The sequence below is a fragment of the Balaenoptera physalus genome, assembly GCF_965194825.1.
Source record: "Balaenoptera physalus genome assembly, chromosome: 14".
In the NCBI taxonomy this organism is placed as follows: Eukaryota; Metazoa; Chordata; class Mammalia; order Artiodactyla; family Balaenopteridae; genus Balaenoptera; species Balaenoptera physalus.
This window is the reverse complement of record NC_138893.1, coordinates 51,450,922-51,463,423: the sequence shown is the minus strand read 5'-3', so window position 1 is coordinate 51,463,423 and position 12,502 is coordinate 51,450,922. Positions and strand designations below refer to the sequence as shown.

Below are 12,502 nucleotides of genomic sequence, written 5' to 3'. Positions count from 1 at the left end.
TTTTAAAAATATTTTTTGTACCTCCTATTTTGGGGGGAACACAGCAGCAAATTAGACAAGGCTCTTGCTCTCGTGGAACTTATGTTCTACTTGGGGTGGAGATTCAGGCCATAAATAAGTAAAAGCAAAGAAGGAAAATGTCAGTTATGATAAGTACTATGCAGAGAATTAAACAGGGTGATATGCTAGTGAGTGGGTGGGTAGCAGTTTTAGATTATGGGATCAGGAGAGATCTCTGTGAGGAGGAGACATTGAGCTGAGCTCTGGACAGCACCAACCTGAATGTGAAGGAGGAAGCCATGGAAAAAACAACCTAGGAGGAGGGCACAGTCAGGCCAAGGCTGTTCATGTTCAGAAAGAAGATGGGTGTGGCAGGAGCGGGGAGGCAAGGAGGAGAGTGGGAGAGACACAGCCCATCACTGGGTGCCTCAAGTTCTCACCAAGTGACAGCCACAAGCACCACTGAGATTTAGTATCTGCAGCAAATCTGGACCCTCTCACATGGAAGTGTGTTCTGTGTTTGTTTCACTTTTTCCTGGCAGGTTAAAAATATGAAGTATAAAGACAACCGTTTAAAGATCATGAATGAGGTTCTCAGTGGGATCAAGGTGAGAAGCTGAGTGCAGGTGACCCTCTGGGCACAATGACGGTAACAGTGGGTTCTTGGGCTTAACAAACCTGCTAGAGGTTGTGGACTTCTGCTTCTGGGCCTGTGATGTGTCCCATGACTTCTGATTCATTAACCCAGAAGTCTCCCGTTTCTTCCCCTGGTACTCCTCTCAGGACCTCTTTTGATCATGATTTCTATTTAATTATGTTAAATGGCTTGTTTTGTTTTTGTATTTTACTGTGGAGATTGTCAAATGTGCACAAAAGTAAAGAGAATGGTTTAATGAAGCCCCATGGATTTATCACCCAGCTCCAGCAATTATCAGCGTGACCTAACTTGTTTCATCTATATCCCCACTCCCCACTTCATGCCCTGCTAGATTATTTAAAATCAAATCTCAGATATTTTGTCATTTCATTTGTAAATACTGGCTATGCATTTCTAAAATAAGGACTTCATTTTTTTTAACATAACCACAATACCAATAGCATACCTGGAAAAAAAAAAATGAACAGTCCTTTGATACCATTAAATTTCCCCAATTACCTCATACATGTCTTTTTAATTTTATTTTATTTTACCATTGGTTAGTTTGAATAAGTATCCAAAAACTGTCCACACATGGCATTTAGTTGATAGTGCTTTTAATCTACAGTAGCCCCTCCCCTGTCCCCTTTTTTGGTCATTTTAGAGAAAACAAGTTGTCTTGTTCCAATGTTTCTTGTAAATTGGTGGTTGGATCTAGAGGCTTGAGTAGATTTCGGCTTGTTTGTTTTTTGTGTTTGTTTGTTTGTTTGGGGTGGGGTTGAGGGGCAAGGATGCTTTCAGAGAGTGCTTGCTTCCTAACTTAGCGATGACGAGTGTTTATGGGCTCCAGGCGTTGTCAGCCTGACTCATCCCTTATTGTGTTTCCTGCCGTTCTTTCACCCAGAGCAGTGATTTGTGGCCCTGGCAACACATTTCAATCCCCTGGGAAGTTTGTAAACCCACTGAGGCTTGGGGCCTACTTCAAACCATCTCAATTGGACTCTCTGGGGGTGAGGCACAGGCATATATATATATATACGTGTGTGTGTGTATATATATATATATATTTTTTTTTTTTTTTTTTAAAGCTCCCTAAGTGATTCTAATATGCAGCCAAGGTTGAAAACCACTATCATAAAAGTTTTAGCAGCCACTGATGATCATTGCCTTGTTCTATTATTTCATTAGTAGTTGCAAAAGGGTGATGTTTTAATTCCATTATTCCTTTGTCATTGCTTAGCTGGAATTCTGTAATGAAGAATGATCTTTAATCACCTAGTTGGTTACCCTAAAATAAAGTTTGTACAGGATAGGCAGGATAAATACAAGCTTCTTTCCTCTATTTACTAGTTTTCAAAATAATGCATTTTCATCCTTCAAAGGTGACCAATAAATTCTTTTTTAATATATATGTTGTTTTGAATTCGTGAACTTTAATATTACCCTAAACCTCTTGAAAATGAAAAAGAGGCCCCTTTGAACATCCTGATATTTCTCCACACAGAGCTCTATATGCCTTCTTGCCAATGTGGCAAAATGAAAACATAGACCTGGTTTTGGGTCTCAGCTCTACCACTCGCTAGGGTGGTGACTTTGGGCAAGTTACTTAGTCTCTCTCAGCCTGTTTCCTTATTGTTAAAATGGATGCAGAATTCTGTTAGAGTAGGTGGCTACCTCTTCCTGGTTTGCCCAGAACTTTCTGGGTTTAGCACTGAAAGCCCCATGTCCTGGGCAACCTTTAATCCCAGGCAAAGTGGGACAGTTGGTCACACTTAGGACTAAGTAAGATAATGTATATAAAACGTTGTATACCTAGTAAGTTGTCAACAAATACAAGTTACCTTTCTGTAATCACACTTTATAATCTGAATTTCTACTTCCCCAACTTTGGGGAGCATATCCTAAAACATGGGTGGATGGTACGCACCTGATGTCCTTTTGGGGCAACAGTGTAAGCTGTGCTCTTTTCTATCCTATTAGATCCTGAAATATTTTGCCTGGGAACCTTCATTCCAAAACCAAGTCCACGACCTTCGTAAGAAAGAGCTCAGGAACCTGCTGACATTTGGGCAGTTGCAGTCTGTGATGATTTTTCTCTTATACTTAACTCCGGTGCTGGTGAGTGACAGGAGTCAGTGGGCTGGGTCAGCTTCCTGGAGAAGAAGGTCTGTTTAGATAGACTGCCCACACCTGTAGGCCTGACCCTGAAATCCAGGGACTCATCAAGTCCTCATGCTGCTATTCTTACCTCATGTCCCCACATCTAGTTTCACCCTTGTGCTCAATTTGGTGGTCTTGCCGCCCAGATCAAGTTTCCAGGGGGTTCAGCATGAATGTGGTATCCAGGCATGGTCTGCATGGGAAGGCTTCTTGTCTTCTTGGGGAGGCCACATGGGTCTGTAGCGGAAGGAACACTGATAACAGGAGCCAAGAGGCTCGAGCTCTGGTCCCAGCAATGCCATTAGTTGACTTTATGACCTCAGGCAAGATATTTCCTCCTCTTCTGGGCTCAGATTTCTCATCTGTAACATGGGAGGGTTGAGATAATCCCTAAGACTCCTTCAACTCTGATACAGTACTGTGTTCCTGAGACTTAGAACAAGGCTGCTTGATCCCTTTTAGGAATAAATCACTGATGGCTTTGCTTTTCCAGGTGTCTGTGATCACATTTTCCGTTTACGTCCTGGTGGATAGCAATAATATTCTGGATGCAGAAAAGGCCTTCACCTCCATCACCCTCTTCAATATCCTGCGCTTTCCCATGAGCATGCTTCCCATGATAGTCTCTGCCATGCTCCAGGTAGGTAGGAACTCTCCCTGCTAACTGATTAGCTCTGGTTAAAAGCCTTAGAGTCCAGAATGACTGGTCTGTCATATCTCATTTCTAGCTTCTGCTGGTGGACCTTCAATTAGATTTTTTGGTCTCTGGAGACCAACAGTTTGATTTAGTAAAATCACAAGCTCATTGAGCCCCAGTTTTTCTGACTATAAACTGAGGATAATCATCCCAGTCTCATCCATCTCCTTGTGAGGTATTTATGTAGCATTAGGGAAATATGGCACAAAAGGAGAGAAAAGGCTTCTCTTTGGATGAAGCCACATACATGGTGGTAAAACCAAATGCAATCTGGGAGCCTCAAGCTGTCGGAAAACGGGCCATAGGGAGTGTTTGGGTCCTGAAAACTGAGCACGGTCACTGAGATAGACCAGGTACCAGACCTCCGGAGGACGTTCACAGGGCAGGTGGCAGACTGGTGAGGCAGCCAGGATGAGAAAATGTGGCGACCTGCATTCATTCTGGAGGTGGCTGGCTTCAGAGAGCTCAGGCCATAGGAAGGACTGGGGTTTAGGAAAAGACCTCTGCCGGTACTGGAGGGCGTTAAGGAAGGCTGCTAGATTTGGCTGATAAAGAAACAACATGCTCTTTTTAGATTCAGATAGTTTATCGCATAGAGAGCAAAAGCAGGATCAGCAGAGGTGACAGCTCCCTGCATAACAAAGGGGCCCCCGAGGACCATGGCATGTGGGCATTGAGTCACTGTACGGGTCATGGACTCAGTTACAGAAGAACATGCCAGGGGCCCAGTTACCAGAACCAAACAGAAGTTTTGTCTTAGAAGAAGGCAGAAGACAGTTTCTGGAACTAGGTCCAAAGAGAGCAGTAGAATTGACGTCCCCCCACACCACAGTGAGTTTTCTGAGGGGCTGAAATAGAGCATCTTAATTTCCCTCTGTTCAGAGTGGGCTGGCCCCCAGGGCTGAGGTGTGGTTGAATCACGCTGGGGAGGGGGACCGGGGGGAGGGGGCCAGAGGTTCCAGGTGTGGCAAATAGCAAATCATGGGCAAGAAGCCTGGCAGGTTGACTATCTGCTTCCACATCCAAGGCTGATGACGAAGTCAAACTCCTCTACTCGTGCTTGTCATTGAGGTTTTTTTATCCTTTATGTCCTTCTCTAGGCCAGTGTTTCCGTAGAACGGCTAGAGAAATATTTGGGAGGGGATGACTTGGACACATCTGCCATTCGACATGACTGCAGTTTTGGTAAGTGCATTTGGAAGTTGCATCCCATATATATTCACAGTGCTGGCACCAGTACTTTGCAGCAAGAAACTGATGGAAAGGGAAAGCTAGGGGACTTACCTTGCACCTATATTTGCACAGTATGCGTACTGTTATTACTTAAATTATGCTTTCATTTAGAACAGATTGCTTAGCCAGATTGCCAAGCTAAGCTGGGGCAGCTATTCTGAGGATAAGCAGGGAATCCTGCAAAGGATCTAGAAAACAGAAGTCAGGATGGAGCCAAGCATGTGGAATTGGGAAGATAGGCTGGAGTGAAAGAACACACAAGTTCTAAAGGTTTAAGGATTGGGGGGCATCCATAGCCAGAAGGAGCAGTGGGTCTGGAATCCAGGGCAGGGACTGGCTGAGTTTATATTCGGAAGTGGAACTTATACAAGAGACTAGGCAACAGAGGGCCTGGGAATGTACCTAGACTGTCTGTAGATCAAGAATCTGGGCTACCAACAGGCTTGGGACTCTTAAGTAAAAAAAGGACATCGTATGCAGGCAACTCTCGGTCTCATCCCAGGAGCTTTCATTTGCCTCTTGTCAGCTCAGGAGTCAGCACCTGACAGAGGCAATCTTGGGCTCTGCTGGAGGAAGCAGTGAGGGACACCTGAAGCCTAAGAAAGGGAAGACAGACATGTGGGGACCTACAACTGACTTAAAGAGGGGACTTTTTCTCAACAGACAAAGCTGTGCAGTTTTCTGAGGCATCCTTTACTTGGGACCACGATTTGGAAGTCACAATCCAAGAGTGAGTTGCCTCCTTTTCCTCTTGCTGTTTTTTAGGATTCTCCTTGCCAGTCTTGTTATTGAAAAATTCCATGTAATATAATACATGGGGAAACGAGCTATGTGCATGTGTTCAGTTAGAGACTAGTGCAGGCTAAACCCCTGGAGGGATGAACTGACAGCAAAGATCCTGAGCCCCTGTCCCTATAACTACATCTGCTACCCTGCTTTCCTATTGTGGGACAGTGCACATCCAGCTGAGAGCCTGTGAAGACATTTATTCTCCAGACTGTGGATGGAGGTAGTGCAGGGTTGGCAGGTAGCCTAGGTCTCTGGGTATGGTAGTGGATACACACAAGAACCTGAACTCAACTTAAGTTCATTTATTCACTTAAGAATAGTAATCAAGAAAAATCTGCCTTCTTTGCCCAGAGTGGTTGTTGGGAGCTGCCTCTATAATCAACTTCAGATCTGGAATTTTTCATCTACATAACCCATTCTCACATTCCCCTGCCTTAAGCCAGCCCTTTCTTGCCACATTGCTGCATGTAATGTGTTCCTTAAGCACTGCATGTAGTGGTACACCCAACTCAGCCACTGAGCACAGCACCACAGAGTACACCAGGAACCCAAGCAGGCCAGATTTTTTCTTCACAACTGAGTATACCTGATCATCTCCCTGCTACACCCAGAACTTTCCACATTTCTCTCCTATTCCTAGATCCTTTAACATGGACTCTGGAGCTTGCCCCAGCATGTGTCAGGCCAGAAGCCCCACCTCTGAACCCTCCCAACCTGAAAGCCTCACTTTGCAGAGAGCAGAGTGGCCATAGCTCTCACTTTGCTAGTAGTATAAGTCTGGAAGGAGTCCAGCTCAATGGGCAGGTTCAGAAAGCCTGTGAACAAGTTCCCCATGTTCCTAATGTTCTAGGGACTCAAATAATAGGGCCAGAACAGAGAGTTTCCAGGAGCCTGGCCCAGTGTGGGCCCCTCCCCAGCCAGACTCAGCCAGATATCCAGGGGGAGGGGAGCAGGGCATCTGTGCATTCAGCAAGTGTTTTATTGAATAGTTATTCTCATTGAATGGCCAACTTGGGGATACATTAATCTGGTCCAACCCCATTAGCTTAGAAATGAGAGTCCAGGAGAAGTGACCCTCCAAGATCATGCAGCTCGGCAGTGGCAGAGTTGGGACTTGAACCAATAAGGTCTTGTTCAGTGGTACCACGTTGGTTCTAAAATAATTTTTCCAGTGGAAACTCACATTTGGCACAAACAACTTATATATGAGGGCTTACTCTCTAAACTCTTAGAGCAGAAAAAAAAATCATTAGAGAAATACTTTGTAGTATTGTATATGCAAGACAAATTTTCCAATCTTGAGGGAAAATCTCCTAATAATCAGACTTCCTATGGAGTGTCTGAGAAGTGGCTTGAACTTCTCCTGAACAACACTCCTCCACACACCTGTCTCCTTCAAGTGCACTTCTCTCTTTCAGCGTGAACCTAGACATTATGCCAGGCCAGCTGGTGGCTGTGGTGGGCACTGTGGGCTCTGGGAAATCCTCCTTGATGTCAGCCATGCTGGGAGAAATGGAAAATGTCCACGGGCACATCACGGTCAAGGTGAGAAGGAATGCCAAGGAGAAGACTTCTGACACTCAAATGTGGTCTCTTGGTGCTGCCTTCTCATTGGGAGAATGAACTAGAATCTGATAACTCCTGCTGTCATGTTGCTGTAGGTGAGGTCGTGGAGACATCTGGGAGACTTGTAAATGGTAGATTCTTTGCCCCACCCCACATATATATCATATTCTGGGGTAGATTCTAAAAACCTGCATTTTTAATGAGCTCCCCAGGTGATTCTCATATGCATACTAAAGTTTGAAAACTGTTGAATAGAGATGTCTTCTATCAAAGTATAGGTAATTCTACTATATCTGTGTTTCTGAAAACCTCACGTTCTGCGAAACTGTACAGTAAAAATAATAGGACCTGGGGGAAAGAGTTGGAACAGATCATTAAAAACATATGTAACTTTGTAAACAGGGTAGCAACAAAAACAACAACAGCAATAACAATAAAAACAGTAGCACTGTAAAATCTCCACTGACAATTACACCCAGCTTCACAATTAGTTCTGGGCCTCTCACCTCTTCCTTTGAGAGCTGGGTGTTTGAGGGCACTTGCTTCCAGTACAAAAACATGACATAGAGTATAGATGTCGTCAATTATAATTTTTTTAGAGAGGAAATGTTTTCGTGGCATCTCCATCAGTACTCTCAGCTTCCCCAGAGAGCTAAATTTAGGGGAAATTATAGGTATTTGGAATCATTTAACCAGCCACTACTTGCACCAAAAAGAGGCACGTCTATGGGTTTGTAGCTTTTCTTAAGATCTTCATACATTGCTAAGCCTTTCTTCTTAATTATAAGAAAGCTTGCCCCTAATTGCTTTACACTGACATGCTTGGAAAAATTTTAAGAACCAACACTTCTTCCACATTATACTGACATTATTCCCTGATTTACTGATTACTAATGATATAATTTGCATTAAATAAACATGCAGTATAGCAGAGCAGACTCTACAGACTTAACTCTGCCTCCTAACTCCTTTCAGGAAGCTTTTTCTTGCTAACTCATAACTGGGTTTGTCCTCAAACACAGGCATTTATCAGGCTCCATCTCTCATTTGACACGATCTGTTTCGTGCATCAGCCTGGCACCCAAATTTCAATCTCTTAGTTCTTGCTTCCTAAGATGTTGTCTGTACCATTCCCCCATCAGTGTTGGCCCTCTGTTGGTCCTAGTAAACTCTCTGGGGTCTGACTAAAACCCTGCTCTAAAAGCAGCACGTGCAGTCATCCTCCATTTTTTGGATCATGGCTAGAGAGTGATAGTCCAAAAAAGGAGACTTTAAATGATGCATAGGATATTGAATCTTTCTCCCTGGATGGTGCAATAAATACATGCACCTTTATAAATATCAATTGCTCAGTCAGCCTGACATACATTTTTAAAAAATCTACATTCCATTTGTTCCTCCCAACTCCTGCCACCCCCTCCTTCAACACTGCATTTCCAGAGGTACAAAACTGTCATATGGTCTGACCCTTCGCATCCTAGGGCACTGTAGCCTATGTCCCGCAGCAGTCCTGGATCCAGAATGGCACCATAAAGGACAACATCCTTTTTGGGTCGGAGTTGGATGAAAAGAAATACCAGCAAGTTCTGGAGGCCTGTGCCCTCCTCCCCGACTTGGAAGTGCTGCCTGGGGGAGACCTGGCTGAGATTGGAGAGAAGGTACTTGGGACACCAAGGGGCCTTGAAGGGTGAAGAAACAGTGAAGGAAAAGAGTAAGGGTGGTGAAGAAGTACATGACAGTAAAATAGTTGATCAATTTTGATGGTCAAGCCTGGAACAAACACCAGAAAACATGAGTTTGCACAATATTTTGTGCAAATAACTCAGAAATTTAAAATTTTGTACCTAGAAGCAAATATAGGAACTGTGTAATATAAAGGAGAGATGACGAGGCTAGGCTCTGAGAGGTTAACTAAGAAGCAGCTGACCCAAATTTGACCTCACAGGTGGAGGGCCAGAGGCACACCAGAGCCTAGTTGTCCTGACTCTACTTCTGTATACCAGTGAGGGCCAGAGTATGGTTCTAATAATCTGCTTTGAACACATAGAAATTTAGAGTATATTATTTTCTCATGTTGTCAAATGCCTTTCTTAAAAATTAATTTTTAATGACTGTTTTGAATTATATGAATATAGCATAATTTGTTTAGCAATCCCTGATTACTACATATTTGGGATGTTTTTATACTCTTTCCCCATTACTAAACATGAATATAGCAGTTTTTTGGGGAAAGATCTTGAGATGTTAGAAGACTAGTGAAGGATATAGCTCTAGAATGATTTTGTTCATTAATTCAGCATATTTTTATTGAGTACCTACTATGTGCCACACACTATTTTAAGTGCTGGAGTTACAACCACGAACAGAAAATCTACACTGATATAGCTCTACATTCTCATGGGGAGGAAGCAACAACAACAACAAAATAAGTAGATTATATGATATAAAATGGTAAGTTGGCCATGCTTTTAATTATTGGGCCTAAAGTTATTTATTTGAATCAAAGATATTTATTTGTATAAAGGAACTTGTGTTACTGAACTGAACTTGGGTCTGGCTGCCCACCACACAGCACAGCCAATCTACTGACGTTGGGTTGTGGTGAAGGAAAGTACAGTGTTTATTGCAGGGCCCAGCAAGGAGAATGGGCAGCTCATGCTCAAAAGACCCAAACTCCTCAATGGCTTTCAGGGAATGTTTTTTTATTGTTATTATTTTAAAATATTTATTTATTCATTGGCTGTGTTGGGTGTTAGTTGTGGCATGCGTGGTCTTTTGTTGTGGCACATGGGCTCTTCGCTTCGTTGTGGTGCATGTGCGGGCTTCTCTCTAGTTGTGGCGCGTGGGCTCCAGAGCATATGAGCTCTGTAATTGCGGCACATGGGCTCTTTAGTTGTGGCACATGGGCTTAATTGCCCCGCAGTATGTGGGATCTTAGTTCCCCAACCAGGGATCGAACTGGTGTCCCCTGCATTGCAATAGAGACATTTTTTTTTTAGCATCTTTATTGCAGTATAATTGCTTTACATTGGTGTATTACTTTCTGCTTTTTAACAAAGTGAATCAGCTATACATATATCCCCATATCTCCTCCCTCGTGCATCTCCCTCCCACCCTCCCTATCCCAGCCCTCTAGGTGGTCACAAAGCACTGACCTGATGTGGCTGCTTCCCACTAGCTATCTATTTTACATTTGGTAGTGTATATACGTCCATACCACTCTCTAACTTCATCCCAGTTTACCTTCCCCCTCCCCGTGTCCTCAAGTTCATTCTCTATGTCTGCGTCTTTATTCCTATCCTGCCCCTACATTCTTCAGAACCATTTGTTTTAGATTCCATATATATGTGTTAGCATACTGTATTTGTTTTTCTCTTTCTGACTTACTTCATTCTGTATGACAGACTCTAGGTCCATACACCTCACTACAAATAACTCCGTTTCATTTCTTTTTATGGCTGAGTAATATTCCATTGTATATATGTGCCACGTATTCTTTATTCATTCATCCGATGATGGACACTTAGGTTGCTTCCATGTCCTGGCTACTGTAAATAGAGCTTCAATGAACATTTTGGTACATGACTCTTTTTGAATTATGGTTTTCTCAGGGTATATGCCCAGTGGTGGGATTGCTGGGTCGTATGGTAGTTCTATTTTTAGTTTTTTAAGGAACCTCCATACTGTTCTCCATAGTGTCTGTATCAATTTACATTCCCACAACAGTGCAAGAGGGTTCCCTTTTCTCCACACCCTCTCCAGCATTTATTGTTTCTAGATTTTTTGATGATGGCCATTCTGACCGGTGTGAGATGATATCTCATTGTAGTTTTGATTTGCATTTCTCTAATGATTAATGATGTTGAGCATTCTTTCATGTGTCTGTTGGCAATCTGTATATCTTCTTTGGAGAAATGTCTATTTAGGTCTTCTGCCCATTGTTGGATTGGGTTGTTTGTTTTTTTGTTATTGAGCTGAATGAGCTGCTTATAAATTTTGGAGATTAATCCTTTGTCAGTTGCTTCATTTGCAAATATTTTCTCCCATTCTGAGGGTTGTCTTTTGGTCTTGTTTATGGTTTCCTTTGCTGTGCAAAAGCTTTGAAGTTTCATTAGGTCCCATTTGTTTATTTTTGTTTTTATTTCCATTTCTCTACGAGCTGGGTCAAAAAGGATCTTGCTGTGATTTATGTCATAGAGTGTTCTGCCTATGTTTTCCTCTAAGAGTTTGATAGTGTCTGGCCTTACATTTAGGTCTTTAATCCATTTTGAGTTTATTTTTGTGTATGGTGTTAGGGAGTGTTCTAATTTCATTCTTTTACATGTACCTGTCCAGTTTTCCCAGCACCACTTATTGAAGAGGCTGTCTTTTCTCCACTGTATATGATTGCCTCCTTTATCAAAGATAAGGAGACCATATGTGCGTGGGTTTATCTCTGGGCTTTCTATCCTGTTCCATTGATCTGTGTTTCTGTTTTTGTGCCAGTACCATACTGTCTTGATTACTGTAACTTTGTAGTATAGTCTGAAGTCAGGGAGCCTGATTCCTCCAGCTCCATTTTTCGTTCTCAAGATTGCTTTGGCTATTCAGGGTCTTTTGTGTTCCCATACAAATTGTGCAATCTTTTGTTCTAGTTCTGTGAAAAATGCCAGTGGTAATTTGATAGGGATTGCATTGAATCTGTAGATTGCTTTGGGTAGTATAGTCATTTTCACAATGTTGATTCTTCCAATCCAAGAACATGGTATATCTCTCCATCTATTTGTATCATCTTTAATTTCTTTCATCAGTGTCATAATTTTCTGCATACAGGTCTTTTGTCACCTTAGGTAGGTTTATTCCTAAATATTTTATTCTTTTTGTTGCAGTGGTAAATGGGAGTGTTTTCTTAATTTCACTTTCAAATTTTTCATCATTAGTGTATAGGAATGCAAGAGATTCTGTGCATTAATTTTGTATCCTGCTACTTTACCAAATTCATTGATTAGCTCTAGTAGTTTTCTGGTAGCATCTTTAGGATTCTCTATGTATAGTATCATGTCATCTGCAAACAGTGACAGCTTTACTTCTTTTCCAATTTGGATTCCTTTTATTTCTTTTTCTTCTCTGATTGCTGTGGCTAAAACTTCCAAAACTATTTTGAATAATAGTGTTGAGAGTGGACAACCTTGTCTTGTTCCTGATCTTAGAGGAAATGGTTTCAGCTTTTCACCATTGAGAATGATGTTGGCTGTAGGTTTGTCATATATGGCCTTTATTATGTTGAGGTAAGTTCCCTCTATGCCTACTTTCTGGAGGGTTTTTATCATAAATGGGTGTTGAATTTTGTCGAAAGCTTTTTCTGCATCTATTGAGATGATCATATGGTTTTTCTCCTTCAGTTTGTTAATATGGTTTACCACATTGATTGATTTGCATAT

At 42.2% G+C, this 12,502-nt stretch overlaps 1 protein-coding gene across 5 annotated transcripts in view; it reads left to right on the top strand.

The window, feature by feature from the left end:
• The window catches only part of ABCC2 (ATP binding cassette subfamily C member 2), a 291,675-nt gene that overhangs the window by 22,693 nt on the left and 256,480 nt on the right, over positions 1 to 12,502 (top strand). For all 5 annotated transcript variants that reach the window (XM_082425080.1, XM_082425081.1, XM_082425082.1 and 2 more), the window contains exons 11-17: positions 543 to 608; positions 2,618 to 2,755; positions 3,291 to 3,437; positions 4,595 to 4,679; positions 5,391 to 5,457; positions 6,935 to 7,061; positions 8,564 to 8,740. In XM_082425080.1, coding sequence (XP_082281206.1) covers positions 543 to 608; positions 2,618 to 2,755; positions 3,291 to 3,437; positions 4,595 to 4,679; positions 5,391 to 5,457; positions 6,935 to 7,061; positions 8,564 to 8,740 — 807 coding nt within the window. The remainder of the gene's footprint in view (positions 1 to 542; positions 609 to 2,617; positions 2,756 to 3,290; positions 3,438 to 4,594; positions 4,680 to 5,390; positions 5,458 to 6,934; positions 7,062 to 8,563; positions 8,741 to 12,502) is intronic.